The 16,853-nt window shown below is 40.9% G+C and overlaps 1 protein-coding gene across 1 annotated transcript in view; it reads right to left on the reverse strand.

Annotated features, from left to right (window-relative positions):
- Positions 1-9,278, reverse strand: part of myo3a (myosin IIIA) — a 70,615-nt gene extending 61,337 nt beyond the window's left edge. Inside the window, 1 exon segment of the mRNA XM_040044028.1 lies at positions 7,147-9,278. Coding sequence (XP_039899962.1) covers positions 7,147-7,175 — 29 coding nt within the window. The 5' untranslated portion in view covers positions 7,176-9,278.
- Between the last annotated feature and the right edge of the window lie 7,575 nt (positions 9,279-16,853).

Raw genomic sequence — 16,853 nt, forward strand, 5'->3', positions numbered from 1 at the left:
TAAAAATAAAGGCAACAACTGTGCTTGCCTTCATTAAGACTCTTCAGTGTCCTGTTACAGATAAATGGGATGTCTTAGCTTTAAGTCACAGCTTTTCTGTAAACACTCAGAGGGGTGTGCTTCCTACTTTCAGGTCCAATCAGACACATTCCCAATTTTTAAGGCTGATATCATTCGACACCAAATTAATCAAGATATTCAGCAAGATACATCCAAAATGGCAAGGTGATAATATGTACATATATTTTAAAAAGCAAACAGCTATTAGTAAATAAACCCACATGTTGTCTTTGCATGGAAATATGCAGAAGAAAGTTCAGGTTCTGCAGATCAATCAGATAATTACATGAAATGCAATTACAGCCAAATCTCAAGAGAGTCTTTCGTGTATCCTTCAAAGGTGTCTGTCTGTCATCACAGATTTGTTCCCATAACTCAAAGAACCACATCCACAAAGCTAAAGCAAAGACAAAAGCACAACTCTCTAAATCAAACTTACATTATTCTCCGAAATCAATGCAGCACATTTTTTGGGGGGAAACAAAGCAATTAATCCATTTCTGTGCAAAAGGTTAGCAGTGGCAGGCCAGCCTGGCCCGGCAGTGAGTACCACAAACAGAGGAGGAGCTAACGAAAGCTAATCTCACTAGCAATTCCCCTGCTGCAGGGCTGCCATTGGAAACTAGCTCTGAGAGATTGGAGATACAGTGGGATTAGCAGGAATTAGTCTCTGTTGCAGCATGAGCCTTTCCCCATATAGATGCCCATTCACACACAAAAGAAAACTAGCTCGAGTGGACGTGCACAGTGATGCAAAAAGCCTTCTTCTTCTTTTTATTATCATTTTTCACTTTATTTTGCAGTGAGAGAAGACTGCCACCCAGGGTGCCATCTTATACTCAGCTCCTGCAGTTATTTTATCTGAACTAGTTAAGATGATTTAAATTGTACAGATTCCTGCACACAGCAAGATAAAACTGGCAGACAGGCACATTATTTTGCAGAGATATCATCAGCCATTGCCCATGCAGAGCAATTAGACTCCTATACATGTATCCTTGTGTAGGTAATTGCACTTGTAATGTACATTGCCCAAGTAATCCACAGACATCCTCAATAATACATCACTGCCTGTGTGTGTCAACATGCTGCGACACATGAGAGGGGAGGGCGAAACCTAAGGACTCACAGTGGACACCTCCAACAGGATCACAAGCTGCAAGGAAGTAACCCTTTAGAGGAGGCAGTGTGCGTGAGTTTGTGACTGCATGCATGTGGTTATTTAAGCTTGTGTGCCCCAGAGTACTGGCTGCCTGTCACTTTTCATTAGCTGTTAAAGGTTGTGGCATTAACCATAGTCTGTGTGCACAAATAATGAAATGCAGATGTGTAACTGAGCATGTATTTACTGCTTTGCTATTATTTGATAGAAATAATACAGTTTTGTTGCTGTTGTTTTGTGTCTTGTTTATGTGAAAATTAAATATAAATGTGTGGGGTTTTTTTTTTTAAGTCAAGTGAAGGCACACTCCTTGATCTGAGTGGCGTCTCATCAAGACGTCTGGCCACTTGAGGCTACTCTGTAACCCTGATGAATGGGTTAACATTTCAGCTTAACCTTGGCACATGAAGTTTGCCCGTCTACAAGCTGAGATAATCTGCCTCACTGGGCTCATCAAAGTCAAAAAATGCAGCGCTCCCACTCAGACAGCATGAGCTTGGTAAAAGAATTCTGTGAAGCAAGTGGCTACGACTGGAAAGACACAGAAAAAGATCCTCATAATATCAAGCCAAATAAGCCCATGTGAATAGACGAAACTTGAAAGCATAGCCACAGAATTTATTAGAAATAATATAAAAGTACAAACAATAAGGCATGTCAAATCTTGCAAACAGTTCATCGACAGCTGTAGCAGCTTAACTTCTCCACATAGTAAACATAAGTTACACTTTACAATCTTTACAGACTTAAATGTTGCCAAATTATTACAAGTGAACTAACTTTACTGACCTTTGATGGCTTGCAGTGAAAAGGCACAAAGCGAACAGAGACACATGGATGGTAAGGATAAAGCATAGATTACACTTTCACATATGCACGCGTACACACACACGGTATCCAAACAGCATGCACTGGGCTACTACTGAGCCACTCCCAAAGTTTGCAAATAAGAAATCCAAATGAAGCAGCCTTGACGTGTTTATGTTTGCAGTAAAAGCTGAAAACCTGTTTAGGTAAGTCAAGAAGCTGGATCAGCTAGTATAAAAATTCAGTATCATACTTACTCTTTCCTAAGTGCATTAACATGCTTGGGTATCAGTTGTGGATGGCAGCAGCAGCAGCAACAGACCAGAGTAGGATGTTGTTCCTGTGTGCCCCAGCCACCTCTGCTATGTATTATACATCAAGAATAAGGAACACTCGCAAAGTTATTATCCCCAAGTAATTGGTTTTAGTAATTATCTTAGGCATGAGGACATCCAGTAGCCAGCAGCCGATCAATTGATAGTGTCATAAATTAACCTGCAGAAGACAAGCTAACAACGGGCGAGTATACGGACGACAACAAGGAGTGAGTCAGGTGAAACAGGCCATGGCTGCTCTGGTGCTCCTCTCAGCATCATTCAGCAGTGTCCCATTACACGGGTGCTGCTGGGGAAAGAGTCCCAGCAGTGCCAGCAGAGCTCGGCTGAGAGTTCAGTTCAAAGGGCTCGAGTGATGTTATCTGAAACCTGCTTCACATAAAGTTTATTTAATGCAGTCATTTTATATCAGTAAATCCAACTCTTTATCGTTTTTGACGCGTAGAATGAAGTCAGAGAGTCAAATATTGTAAGGATGAACAAAACCTGAGAAAGAGATTATATTTATTTTCACTGCAAGTGAGGGCCCTGTTTGCACAGACTGTAAAAAAAAAAGGCTAACGTGACATCATCTATTGATTAGCCCTATTATGAAAAACTGACCTTAATGTTTTAAGCGTTGCCGTCTTCGTGTTTTGAAAGCGAGGTGTGAGAAACCAAGGCACCACACCTCATTAGCCAATCAAGATATTCTGGATGATCTTCCTTCTTGACTCTAATAATGACCATAATTTACCAAATGAACGTAATGGTTTATTTAATATGACATTGAAATAGTGACTGAGTCTGTAAAGCCATCAGGGAAGCGTTTTCAGAGGTCTCGGAATGAGGGAAAGACTGACTCAGCTGAGCTGGGGCTAGTAGTTGCTACAAAATCTGCGCCATGACCAGTCTGAATCATTGATACAAGGCAGTACAGAGCCATGCTTTCATGTACTTTAACCCAACTTTTAACCCTACAGTCTGTATGTGGCAGCAGAAATCAAGACCCATCAGAGCAGGGAAGATTTTTCCAGTCTTCAGTTGTCTAATTCTGGCAAGCCCCTGTGATTGCAGCCTCAGTTTTCTGTTGTCAGGTGACAGGAGTGGCTGTTCTGCTGCTTCAAGATTTCATGTGCTGTTTGTTCAGAGATGCACTTTGGTAAACGTTGGTTATTCGAGTTACTCTTGGCACTTTTCCTCTGACGTCTGGCATCAACAAACCATTTTAACCCAAAGAACTGCCAGTCCATTAACGAGCAGCTGAACAAAAATACCTAATAAAGTGGCCATGACTTTTAGAACTACATGACAGTCTTCTTAGAAAGTTGCATCCATTACACACTAATAGCCTCTTAAGATGTAAAGCTGCAGACATGATGGCTGAAGAAACTCTCATCACTCTTTAGCTTAAGAGTGACTCTTTAAAAGCTTCACAACACAGGGAAAAGCCAGTAAAAAACAAATCTATAACGACCTGTTTGTCTTCTTAATTTTGACAAAACCCGTCTCTATCAGTGCTCATGATGTGTGAAGCGAGCTATCATTTGCCTTTCAGTCATCTCGTTTCTTTACATTAATAGTACATTTGATTTGTCAGTGCACCAAACACTTAAAAACAATTAACAGTCCAGAGGAGAGAAGTGAGACTTCATGCAGCATAGTTTCCTTTGTAAATTATTGATTCTGCCAAAACTGTCAGAAAGTAATTGTTGTAGCAGTGAAGCTGATAATTTATCAAACACACTAACAGATGGCACAGCGATTATTTTCTCCTGAACACGCAGAGGCGTGTCTTCATCGTGTCGTGCAGTCGAGTCAGGAAGGATATTACACGTGTTTGGCTGATTGATCATAACCAATTCACCACTTTAATTGGAAGATTCTGGGTACTGTACAGCTGATTTGACACAGTCAGTCAAAGATCACACAGACTTGCATTAGCAATCACTTGTATACAGACAAACGCTTTCAGTATGACAGTTTCTTACAATAAAAGTCTGGATTTTCTTCTGTTTAACATGACACATGCTCTGTGTAGCTCCACATATGCTTCGATTCTTTCATTTCTGAAATGAATAAGGCTTTATGCTCTCCACAGATACTGTAATTCATAAACCATCAGGCAAGCTGTGACCATTAGGGTCACTGTTATTTCCGTTCAGTAAAGGAAAACAACCCACTCTGCAAGATGACATGTAATAGGCAGTTAACTGATTTAGGTAACCTCACGCTCAAGCTGAAATATTCATGCAGCTTCTCAGGTATTATCTCACAGGAACACATGCATAAAGGCTTTTTAATGTTGTACTTTTGTCTTTTCTCTTTGCACAGGCAGTTACTTTATTGTTTGCATTTATTGACTCTTTTTTTAGGGAGTAAATTTGTGACTTGGGGAACTGTAAGCAATTACTCCTAGATAAACAGCATTATGAATAATGGAGGCATTTCCCTGATAACTAACACACACACAAAGGCTGAAATTATACTCTGATTATAGAAAAGTCCGGAGAAAGTTTGGTAGGATGGACTGGAAAAGACATAACAAGGAAATGGCAATTTCCAAGGAGAAAGAAAAATAAGACACCCTCCAAAAACTAATTTCAAATGGCTCCAGTCTCATTTGAAAAAAAACAACAAAAAAACAACAGTAGGTCCAGTGCTTTGACCATGTCACAAAGCCTCATCAATCATTTGGCTTTGCGGCGCCTGCTTTTTGGCCAATAATAAATCTGGCGAGCAGTGATGTCTCTGTCTATTACCGGCACTTTATGAATCCTAGTTCTGTCTTCAGCACCAGTACCCCCCACCGATGACCCACACTGTCCGGCCTTGGGAGGAGGGGGAAAGTGGGGGTGGGCTGAATAATCAACGTGCTGACTTAAAGTGTGGGTCCTTCAAGCACAACCTCCGGGCTTGGGCAACTGCAGTGCACCAACCTCATTTCCTGCTCTGCTGCTTCACAAATGGCTCCTGCAAGCTGAACCAAAACCAAGGATGGAGATGCACTGATGGCAATAATAGCCTCGTGATTAGAGGGGGCAAAGGTCCAGTACAGTGTGCAGACTCTCCCTGTGCTCCAGTCCTCACTATTTCACCAGTTTAGCACCAGAAACATACAAAGGAAAACAACTCAGGGATGATTTTCATTTACTGCTTGTCCTTGTGATTTTTATACAACTTGGTCATTTTGCCCATTTCCTCTGATATTAGCTAATTGACAGCACTGTTTTATGTTCACCAGGTACAAGGTAAAATATTTCAGCAACTATTATCTGTATTGTCATGAAGCTAAAGCACAAACTGTCACAAAATACCAACATTTACTGTCACAATCATCTGACTTTGATTAGTTCCCACAGCAATCAAAAACTATTCACTTACCAAAACGCAGAGCGCAGGATGTTTTGTGGATATGACATTTTCACTCATGGTTACTGGGCAATGGATCAAAAAAAATGGCAATGCTCTGACTATTAAGTTGATATTTTTGAATGTGTTGCTTAAAACTGCAGCAACTCTTCTTCTGCTTTGTCTTCTGCTTCGTGGAGGCAAAGCTGCCTTCTTCACCAGTAAAATGAGCACATTACTATTAACACTGGTCTAACAAACCTGTTTATCTCACACTCTACCTTCATGTGTGAACAAGACATAAACTCCTCTGGCAATCCAAAAGGATACTGGCCTTAGAATTGGAGATTTGACTCTCAACCTGGCTGCTTCACTTTCAGATGTAAACACCTTGGCGAAGATTACCATCTGATTCGTCACTGTGTGCCAAAAGCACACACTGAAGTGCCGTTTTGAGATTCCTAAAGTTGACATCCTAGCGGCACCTTGAGATCCTGCATGCAGGGATAGAAACAGAGTCCACCACACACTGAAAATATAATGGACCAACACAGCTCTCACTTTGGTTACATAATAACCTAATGGCTGGAAGTACCACACCATTACCTTGCACTCACATATGAGCACATACAGGTTTCCCTGGGACACAAGGTTATAGGACTTCTTCAAGGGAATGAGAAACAGTCTGGACTTATTTAGCCTTAGGTTGCTTATATAGAGGGCTTCACAGTGTGTTTCTCATTCACCCATTCACACTCTTACAAACGAACAAAACTCTGTAGTGTCAGTGGCTTAATGATGACTCCCCCCCTCCCATGAAGCCTACGAGCATTGGTCCTCTTGAATCTAAGGCTTGACATTTGAGAAAACAAACATACAGAGAACTGAAAACTAGAAGTATGAGATTGTTCTTTGATTTAAACAATTTTTTCCCACATTGAAACATTCACATCACTCTTACAAAATTATATGTCCAACACACGCACAAGTAGGTTGTGTAACAACTTACTCCAAAGTACACCGGTTTAACAAAAATCCCTCCTTGCCAAATACCACATATGAAATATTGGACGAGAACCCACGTGCCCACAGTGAAATGTGTTACGTGTTACATAAGCGGTTAATAGGCTTAATTTCCTGACAGGTAACCTACATACTGCTCTGCTGCACTCTGAGTCGCTAGTCTCCACACCGTGAAGCATCATCCTTTCGCACTGATGCTGCGCTGACGAGATAGCTCATCTCATGACACACGTAAGATGGCTGCGTGATGGCTGAATAATCCATTCTGCATACAGTATGGAACTGTGCATCCGTCTAGTTTGATCCGACGCTGATTTTTCTCAATCAGTTTAGGTCCTGCGTGTTTTGTAAAAGCAGAAATATTACCTTAATTTCCCAACAAAAAGAAAAAAATCTCTGGAACACGGTTTAAGAAACAGAGAGTCTTACCTGAAATGAAAGAAGCTGCTTTCAGACATGTCTTCAGTCCTTTACAGGCAGATCATTTGTGAAATGTGTTGGGATTCAGAGCAGTGCAAGGGTTGAGAACAATTATGTTGTTGAAAATGAAGTGCCACTTGCAAGCAAGTCATTCAGCTTTGTCTGCTCTAGCCCACTCATTAAACTCTGGAATATTACAGATATCACTGCATTGTGATTTATTCATTTATTTTGGTGTTATGCAGAAATAATGAATATTGTGCAGTATATGAAAGCATAGTAGTGATTGGATAATCACAATAAACACTTAAAAGTTTGGTTAGAGCAAGTTTTCTTTAACATTACACAATTTTAGTGACTTTGACGTCACATTACAAAGAAAACTGAAGCATAAATGTTCATAAAGATTGGGCTCAATTTCTCCCTTTTATGCCTTTTCTAGAGCATGCTGCTTTAAAAGCAGCCATAAACATTTGTGTGGCCTCAAACCTCTGCTCATGATATGCTGGCCTGAAGGACAAGCAAGAATTCATTAGGTTTGATTGACTGATTGATAAAGATATTGATAAGTCCCGTCTGACTCTTTGTATGTGGAATGTAGGAATCGATACCGCTCTCATGATATTGGTAGCCATGAGTGTTGCACCACCATCGTGTCTTAGTGTTTTATTGCTTTATCCTTCAAGCTTCTATTCCGAAGCCACAGAAATGTAAATGTTTATGTAAATATCTTGAATTTCCTGTCTATTCGTTGACCTACATAAGCCCAATGTCTCCGTCCACCTATTTTGTGCACTGCTGCTAAAGTAATTAGTAGAAACAGTGTCACAGTGTCCCATTGTCCCTTCATTCGCTGTACTAATCACATGGACATACTTGAAAATGCTGAGTGGAATAATGGTAGGACACAATCAAGGGAAATCAGAGATCACTTCAAGGAGATTTAAGGAGTGACGCTCTGATTGTTGATGCCGCTGTCATGCAGATCAGTGGATGGCTGGCTGGGTCTGCAGCACCCGAGTCGACTCAGTCTGTGAAGACTGATTGAATAAGGCTACTGATGAGGCTATTGTGACCGTGGGTACGTGGTGTGAATGCATGACAGGCTCATGGCTGGCGTCAATGACTGGCCGCCATTGTGGCAAACCACTGGGCTGTGACTTACCCAGCTGTGGTGCACACATATCATGAAGCACTGAAATGAGTATTGGGATTGTGCAGTTGATAGAAAGATCATTAGGCAATCATTACTACAATATACATGCATGCTGCTCAATTTGGTCAACCTTTGTTCAGCTGACCTGACAACCTTGCTCATTATAACATTAATGTGCATAGTCTGGGACACTTTTACTGCTAGGAGTCACATGAAATTAGACAATCTCTACTTGCAAATTTGTTTCTTTTGCTATCATGCAGGCAAGCACACCATGAAAACTGGGGAAGTGCAGCACAACCTCAACATATATAGCTAATCTAAGTATCTCATGAGCTTCGTGAATGGATTTATTGAAGGCTGTAGGATGTGAATTGGATGAATGACAGTCTATTTATAGCTGCCTTTGATATTCAGACATTTAATTTTCATTTTGATCTCCTTAATTGGACACAGTAACACAGTATTTCTTTGAGACATTAGCACCCTTTGCAGCTCTATATATGCTAATTCGAGCTATTCACAGAAAGCTAATAATTATGTTGAATTATTAGTTTTCTATAAATATGTATAAGACTTTTACCACAGTGTGTATACTGGAAGGGTTTGATAGATATCAAATACTTGGTTCGGTGCTTTGAGTCAAATGCTAAACTTCAGCATGCTAACATGGTAATTTATCTAATTTATGCTAAGTCATGTTGTTTACTATCTTAGCCTTCTGTCACACATGCTTCGAGACTGTTCTAAAACCCACTGGTGCCTACTTATGCTAGGGAAAATGGTCATTCTCCAACCAGTTAATGGTTAGTTTCTGGCAGTTGAGGCTCTTGGTGTTGTACCAAAAACATACTTGCGATTGCCTTGGTTGCTAGCAGACTTCTGTGGTCAGTAGGGTTGCCAACCGTCCCTTAAAAAAAGGAATCGTCCTGTATTTAGAAACAAAAGTACACGTCCCGTATTGAGCTAATAAGGGACGCACTTTGTCCCGTAATACAGTGATAATCAAAAGTAGTCTATAACTTTTAATGGAATTAACGCTTTGTTGGAAAACATAATTCCCAGCCCCTCTCCTGCTTTGTGACCAATGAGCTGACAGCACACTTATGACAATTCGAGTATGACAATTCAGATTACCGCTTATCTCATTGGTCGAGGAAAGGTCGCTTACGGAGAAAATACCGGAAGACAACAGATGACCACAACAAGAAGCATGGCCAACAGGGAAACAAACGCCGACACTGCGGTGCAAGTCTCGGACGACAGTACACCTAAAGCTGGACATACACTGTGCGATTTTCAAACTGCACGATTGACTCGCAGGGGTTATAAGTTTGTAGGTCACGATGCAGGGTCTCACACTATACCGCCCGATGCTCTGATGCGACCTGAGTGCTCACACTGTGCCTCCATAAAATGAAGGTTATAACAGAAAATCTGTCGCTCGCTCTCCCTCTCTGTCTTTCACTCACACACACACACACACCACCACCATCAACTTTGCTAAATTTCTAATGAAAAACATTAATCAGGCAGCTGTGATTGAGCAGCAATATAAATCCAACTATTTTCACGGTTCTTGTGGTCGTGATAATTTTGTGATGCCACATAGAAAAGGCTCGGATGAGCTTTCCAAAGTTCTACAAGTTGTGCCTCCATCGCTTGTGTCCAGATCACACGCTGCACTGCCGTGCTGCACCGTCTTTTTCACCGACGTTTACGTGTTTGCGCGTGAGCAGTGTGAGCAGCTGCGGTGACACCCTCACGAGCGATTGATGATCGGGAGCTGCTCGAGGTGTTAATCGCTTCTCGTTACCCCACGTATACTACACGATGCATGACGAAGGCCAAAATTAGGGCCGATCACCAAATCGGTCGCATGACTCAAAAATTGGCTCAAATGGGCCAAAAATCGCACAGTGTAAGCCCAGCATTAGAGCAGCAATGTTTGTTCCCCTCAGAGAAAGAAAGAAAAAAAGGCTGCAAAAGTACAGGGAGGAATGGGAAAAGGAAAACACCTGGCTGGAAAAGTGCACGATAACACCTATAAAGCGCACTGCACTGTGTGCCGGCGCACTTTTTCCATAGGCATGCTTCTAGTGGTGGGCTCATGAAGAACATGAGGGGCGTGAAAGCTCGGGGAACCCTTAACCAATTTCTTGTCCACCAGGCCATGGCAGAAGCAGATATGGTATGTAAACACTGGTTTGTTTTTTTTAAACCCTCTGGTTAAGGTTAATATGGGCATGTGCAGTGAATATCAGCGCTATGTGGCCAGAAGTGTGATAATATAATTTATTTTGTGTAATAAACAACTGCAAGGATAGATGATTACAACAAATAGATCACTAATACATAAAAGTAATACATAGATGAATAATGATGATGAGTTAAGATGCGTAATCATGGGAACAAGCGGGTTTACAAACAGGAGCAGCTGATTAGCATTAGAAAAGCTGAAATAATACCTCAACTGAAGCCAATTGTACTAAATGCACTATATGTGCACTGTTACAAGAATGATTTTGTTCTATTGTTTTCTATTAATTTATATAATTTTAAGTTAAGCAGGACAGAGTTCTTTTAAAGAAAGATTTACTTATATTCTCAAAAGTTAAGCATGACAGGCTTCTGTTTAAGAAAGAGTCCTGTTTTACTGTGTTAATGTTGTCATTTTCAGCTAAAAATAAATGGCTAAATGATCATTTGTTTCCCATATGGTCATATCACAAAGAATATGCATCTGCTTAAATCAAATTCAAGTCAAATGGTTAAAAAATAATTTCACACACAAAAAAAAAAGAGCTACCACACTGGGAAGGGTGAAGACAACTGGGTTGCCCGGCCCTGGCCACGAGGTGTCCCTTATTTATTTTTCAGGGATTTGGCAACCCTAGTGGTCAGTCCTAGATTGCATGAAAGATGCCAGCTTGTGTGCAAACACTGGCCAACTGCTTACTAATTAGTAATGAAACTGTGACACAAAAAGAGGCCATTGCATCTTTTAAAATGTGTAGATTTCAGCAGTAAGACACATCATTGACCTTGAAGGTGATTGGTCACTGTTTCGAAGATGTGTTGGCTAGTGTTTAAACGCTAGTCTGGATCTTTCAAACAAACTTACAGGCAATTATGGCAATCTGTTAGCAACCATAATAACCAAAATGTTTTGGTACAGTGCTTTGTGACTGACTTCACTAAACAAAAGCATAAACTTTGTGTGTGGGACTTTAAAGTTTGTAGTTGAGTCATTTATGACTACATGGAAATACATCTATGCTTCTTTGACAATACAAGTGTTAAATATATTATTTTCAACTTCCAATGACTAAATTTAAGAATATCTCTAATAAATAAAACTAAGGGTATATGTATGGAAACACAGCCATTAAAAAGTATTCCTATATTGAATATAATGTGGTCATAAATTACTTCAATTCTCCCCTTTTTGTTTCACCGTGGTTTTCAAGGTGAAACAAAAAGGGGAGAATATATTAAAGGGTTAAAGGCTGACTTCATGATAGCACTAAATAAAAAAAATCAAATAAATAAAAATCAAGTCAAATAAACCAATAAGTTAAATGCAAGAAAAACACTGCCATCCCCAGAGGCATGGTTAAAAAGTCTGTGGCCCAGGAATCTCAGTAAGTGCATTAAATAAAGTACACACTGTGAACAATAAACAGCTTTTGACCACGCTGTTTGCCCACTCCACTGTCATCCCACATTAGAAAAACCAGAAGGGGTTCATGACCCTGTGCTGAACAGTCCCAGCCATGACTCACCATCAAAACAGAGTTTGTCCTGTTCACCGGTAGAGAGGAGTTGCATAACTTGGCAATGCAAATGCCCCGCTTTGCGCGTCAGTATTCATATCTATCTATCAACAATTCTGTCTGTGATTTTGGGAGTTTTTGTTATAGCATCCCTTTAAGCCGTGGTAAAAGTTGACTTGACTTATATAAAGGATGACATCCAGAGAAAAAAGTTCTGATTTAACTTATAGCTACACTCCCATATTACCTGTTACAAATGCCTAACATTAAAAGGCTTAAAAATATACCCATATGGCCTGGTTCTCCATCCAACTGCATATTGGAGCTTCATTAGAAGCTATGAAATTCAAGTATTTTAGTACTGAGATCTGGTGACTGTGCCTGAGACCATTTTAGTGACATGTTCAGGAAACCACTTTGACATTACCGGGCTTTTCACATGAAGTGCTGTCCTGCTCATCAGAAGATGGCTACACTTTGGTCATAAAGTGATGGACATGGTCAGCAAATGCTGCCATCTTTACTAGACTTGTATAGTCCCAAACAAATATGGGTACATATACAAGTCTTCTCAAGATATGATCTCATACATATGAAAAAAACTATAACAGCAACTGATAGCAAGAATGCCAGTTGTCCTTAAAACCTTTTATTATCTGCAGATATATTTATTTATTTATTATCCCGTGAATCTATAAAGGCACGTATAAGGGAACATGCAATGTGTGAAAACAGACAGACTGGAAAACCCAGCACTGTGAAATTAACATGTCTTATCATAACAAAGGTCAAGTTTATAAAAATCCCTCCTCCATGAAAAACTGCAAACACTCATCCTATGAGAGAAATACCAGAGATGCTGTATGTTACACATCATCACGTCTTTCTTTCATTGCCTTTTCTGACTGACTCGCATTTGCCTCGCGGCTAAACCTCACATCTGTCTGTGTTTCCAGATAATACGACAGCTTTGATCAGCAGTTAATGGCCAGCGGCATTTTAGTCATTTCACTCCTCCGCTTTCTTCGTCTTCTTTTAAAATAATCTACGCATTTTTTTCCCTTATCATTAAACCCCAAAAGACCCAGAGGACCTGCAAATGAATCACTCATGCTGAAATACATCTGGGGACAAACAGCCACCGCTGAGATGATGCTGATTCGTGTGGCGTTTGGATGAAATCCAAGCTCGTCTCTGAAACGTATTGTGATGCATTCACTGTCTAAGTTGTTTGTCTGCATGTACCCAGTCCCCTTCAAATGATTTTTTTTCTCTTTTTTGGCCCAAAGATGTCTGCTTTGCCCTGCGTCACTGGACGAATAACCAACAGGATTTAAGGGTGGGGTTGGGGTTCCTTCAAGCTGTCATTTTGCGTGTTCTTCTACGTCACAAGCATCACCTCTTAACACCAGTTTCTATGGAGAAGAGGGTAAAAAATAGTCTTTTCTGGGGTTTTTTCTTTTTACTTTTGTGGGAGAATTCAGATTAACAAAATGTCCACTGTTTGTGCAACTGCTATCACAAAAATGTGCACAGTTGGTCAGATATTAAAAGAACCTACAGCATATAACCATTCATCATTTTTTTCACCCCTCTGTCTGTCTGAGGACACCTAAGGGGAACAAACTAAAAAAAAAAAACATTGAGTTGCTCTGACCCTGAAAATAGAGGTCACACAAGCTTTATATATTCCATTCAGTACAAAGAGGCAGAGCCATGGGGGCCTGCCACACAGGAACAGTCCATTTTAAATGTCCTGCAAACACCGACATATATCATGGATGTTCCACATATGTTGTGACTGAATACTGCCATCCTGTTTCTTCAGGAAATAAACGAGCTTGAGGCAACATCATGACTATGTCAGCGTGATGTCCTCGCAGTACCATCCCTTCAGCACCCACTGGCTACATCGAAGGGGCTGTCTTTGCCCAAAATGCATTCAGAAAGGGGAAGATGAGGTTTTGCTTTATAAGGCCAAGCCTACTGGATACCCTCAGAATACATTATGCCCCCCTCTGCGCTTTTAAGCTTGCGAGACTATTATCCAGCAGCTCCCAGTAAGTTCTTATCAGTGGCAGCCAGATGGAGAGCGCACCAGCAATACCTCAAGACTTGTTGATCGAGCAGTGCTGCCAGAAAGGCCGTCATTGTGGAGCGGTTCTGTGGTTTGAGATTAGCATCTTGGCTTTGTTTCCCCCTCTACATTTTATAATTGCTAAGAGAGGTCTCGTTAATGATTGTTCATTGGTTGGTTTGATTTGTCAGCATGGACAGCTTGAAGGAGAAGAAAACGCTGGCATTGCATTTTTTATGGTGTCCTTTTTAAAGCATTGGTCCACATTGTCTTGTCCACACCTCCACATATTTGGCTTAATAATGGGATGTCACACATGTCCTAATAGCCTATCAAATGTAATCTAATCAACTGCAGTATGAGAAGATGTTCACCGAAGGGCTGTCTGCATGATAGGTTTGGCCACACAGACACCAGTACACACTGTCCTCTAGTGCTTCTTACCACTAGTGGCAACTCATCCACGAGATGTCCTGCAGTAAAGAAAGATTAGACATAAAAGCAGGCAGAGGAGAAATATGCCCAGTTAAAATCTGGAGATAAAAATATGATTGCATGTTGACATAAACTGATGCTGACTGCTCCACCGGCAAAACCATGTCACTGCAGAGAAAAGCACAAGAATAGGCATCCACCAGTGCGCAGTCTCTGGTCTCTACCTCAATTCTACCGAAGGGGTAAATACCCACAATGCACTACTTGATGCTTTTGTACTGAGTCCGCGTCACAATGGTGCTCTGACCCACTTTTTCAGCAGCCGGCAGGTTATTTTAGGATTTCATTAGCGGGAACATCAAGGGCAAATGAAAGGTGAAGAATCTCGTACCCGCAGTCAAATGAACTATCATGTTCTTTTTTCAATGGAATTGGTTTGAGCGTCTGTCCTGTTTTTTTTGTGCAGCCTGGCTGGCAAAAGAATTGCAACCACATTTCAACCAGGTTTAAATGCAGGACCGAGTAACTTTGATGACAAGCGACGAGTTGTCAGTTATGGTTACATGTCCTCAGGGAGAACGTGTCACCCCTCCTCCTCAAAAGCACCAGACACCACCTGGAGACAAACTGAGTAAATAAACACATTATAAATAAAATCTTAAACTTAAATAACAGATTGTAGTCTGTTTTTTTCTATCAAGAAAAATAGTTCTGATCTAAAAAGGCATAACGATTTTCTTTTCTTTTTTACTCTTTTAGGAAATTTGCTGTCATGTTGAATCTTTTCAACTGCTCAACTCCTCATTAATGCAAATATCTAACTAGCCAATCATGCGGCAGCGTCTTGGTGCATAGAGGCATGCAGACATGGTCGAGACAGTCTCCTGACATTTAAACCAAGCAGCAAAATGAGGAAGAAAGTGCTTCGAGGTGAGAAGAAGGCAACAGTAACCACACATTACAACTGAGGTATGCAGAAGAGCCTCTCTTCTGGTTTCATAACAGATGAAACATTGAAGGAGATGGGCTACAGTTACAGAAGACCACACTAAGTGTCACTCCTGTCCATTTCTGCCGCACAAGCAACATAAAAGCACAGATCCTTCTCGTCTTATCGGTTCGGTCATGGGGTTGGTGGTGTAATTGGCACAATTTCAGCTCCTTAGTACCAACTCAAAGCATAGTTTCAGGGTTTTCTAGAACATGGCAATGAGTTCACTGTACTCAAACAATCCAAGCGAAGAACCAAATTGTAAGAATGGCACCTCATGTTCTTACAACAGAGTGGATTATAAAAACATAACAGGGTCTCAATGGCAAAGGTTAAAAGTGATGCAAACACAGAAAACTAGTCTTTACATGCAAGACCCATGAACTGGGTGTTATGCACAAGCTGTTACCCATTTTCATCAGATTATCATAGCACATCATTTAAAATCTGTTGAGACCTTCAAACAATAGGCCCGGCACAATACGTTACTCAACATCTCACAATAATCTCAGTAATTATGATACTGATATTAAACTCGCTGTTTTCAAACCCTATTTTCACCAGTCTGAGTGCTTTAGCTCCATTACAAGCCTCGTAATCCTTTATATAACATGTCTGAGGCATTTATTATGCAGCAGGTCTGAAACGCCCCACCATTACAACAACAAAACATAACCCCGGCCCATTTGAACTCACCAGTTCAAACACATTTTACTTGCACCATTAAGACTGTGATTGGTGGTTATTACAAGCTACTCTCTGTCAGAACGTCCAGATGCTCTTTTTGTCAAGGTCAGGATTATTGGAGGTGGACAGAGGAGGAGGCGGGGGTTTAAATTTGTACCCATCAGGCACTTGGAGCCTCCGCAGTGACGTGGCACCTGCAACCAGAAAAAGGCACAAAATGGAGTCCCAGCTGGCCTCACATGAGTGTGAGTCAAAGAGCCGGGGGAGGAATGGAGAATGCTTCAGGCTCGATTAGTCCCACATCGTATTTCCATCTTCTGCTCTGAGCTCTGTCACCCCGAGTCATTAGCACCAAATTCACAGTTGCCATTCTGCAGCATTAGCTGCTGCACGATGTGGCCTGCTTTTTGGGTTTTTTTTTTTTTTTAGAAACGTGCTGATCAACCTTGGAGGCAAAAAAGATATAGTCATCTACCTCAACAACATCGTGCACCTTACTCGCTCTCTGCAGAAAAGCTGCCTTTACACCTCATCTCAGTGATGAGAGAGAGCAGAAGTGACATTGGCATGCCTCAGGAGGTGGGAAGAGAAGAG

The sequence above is a fragment of the Simochromis diagramma genome, unplaced genomic scaffold (assembly GCF_900408965.1).
Source record: "Simochromis diagramma unplaced genomic scaffold, fSimDia1.1 OVJJ01000602.1, whole genome shotgun sequence".
In the NCBI taxonomy this organism is placed as follows: Eukaryota; Metazoa; Chordata; class Actinopteri; order Cichliformes; family Cichlidae; genus Simochromis; species Simochromis diagramma.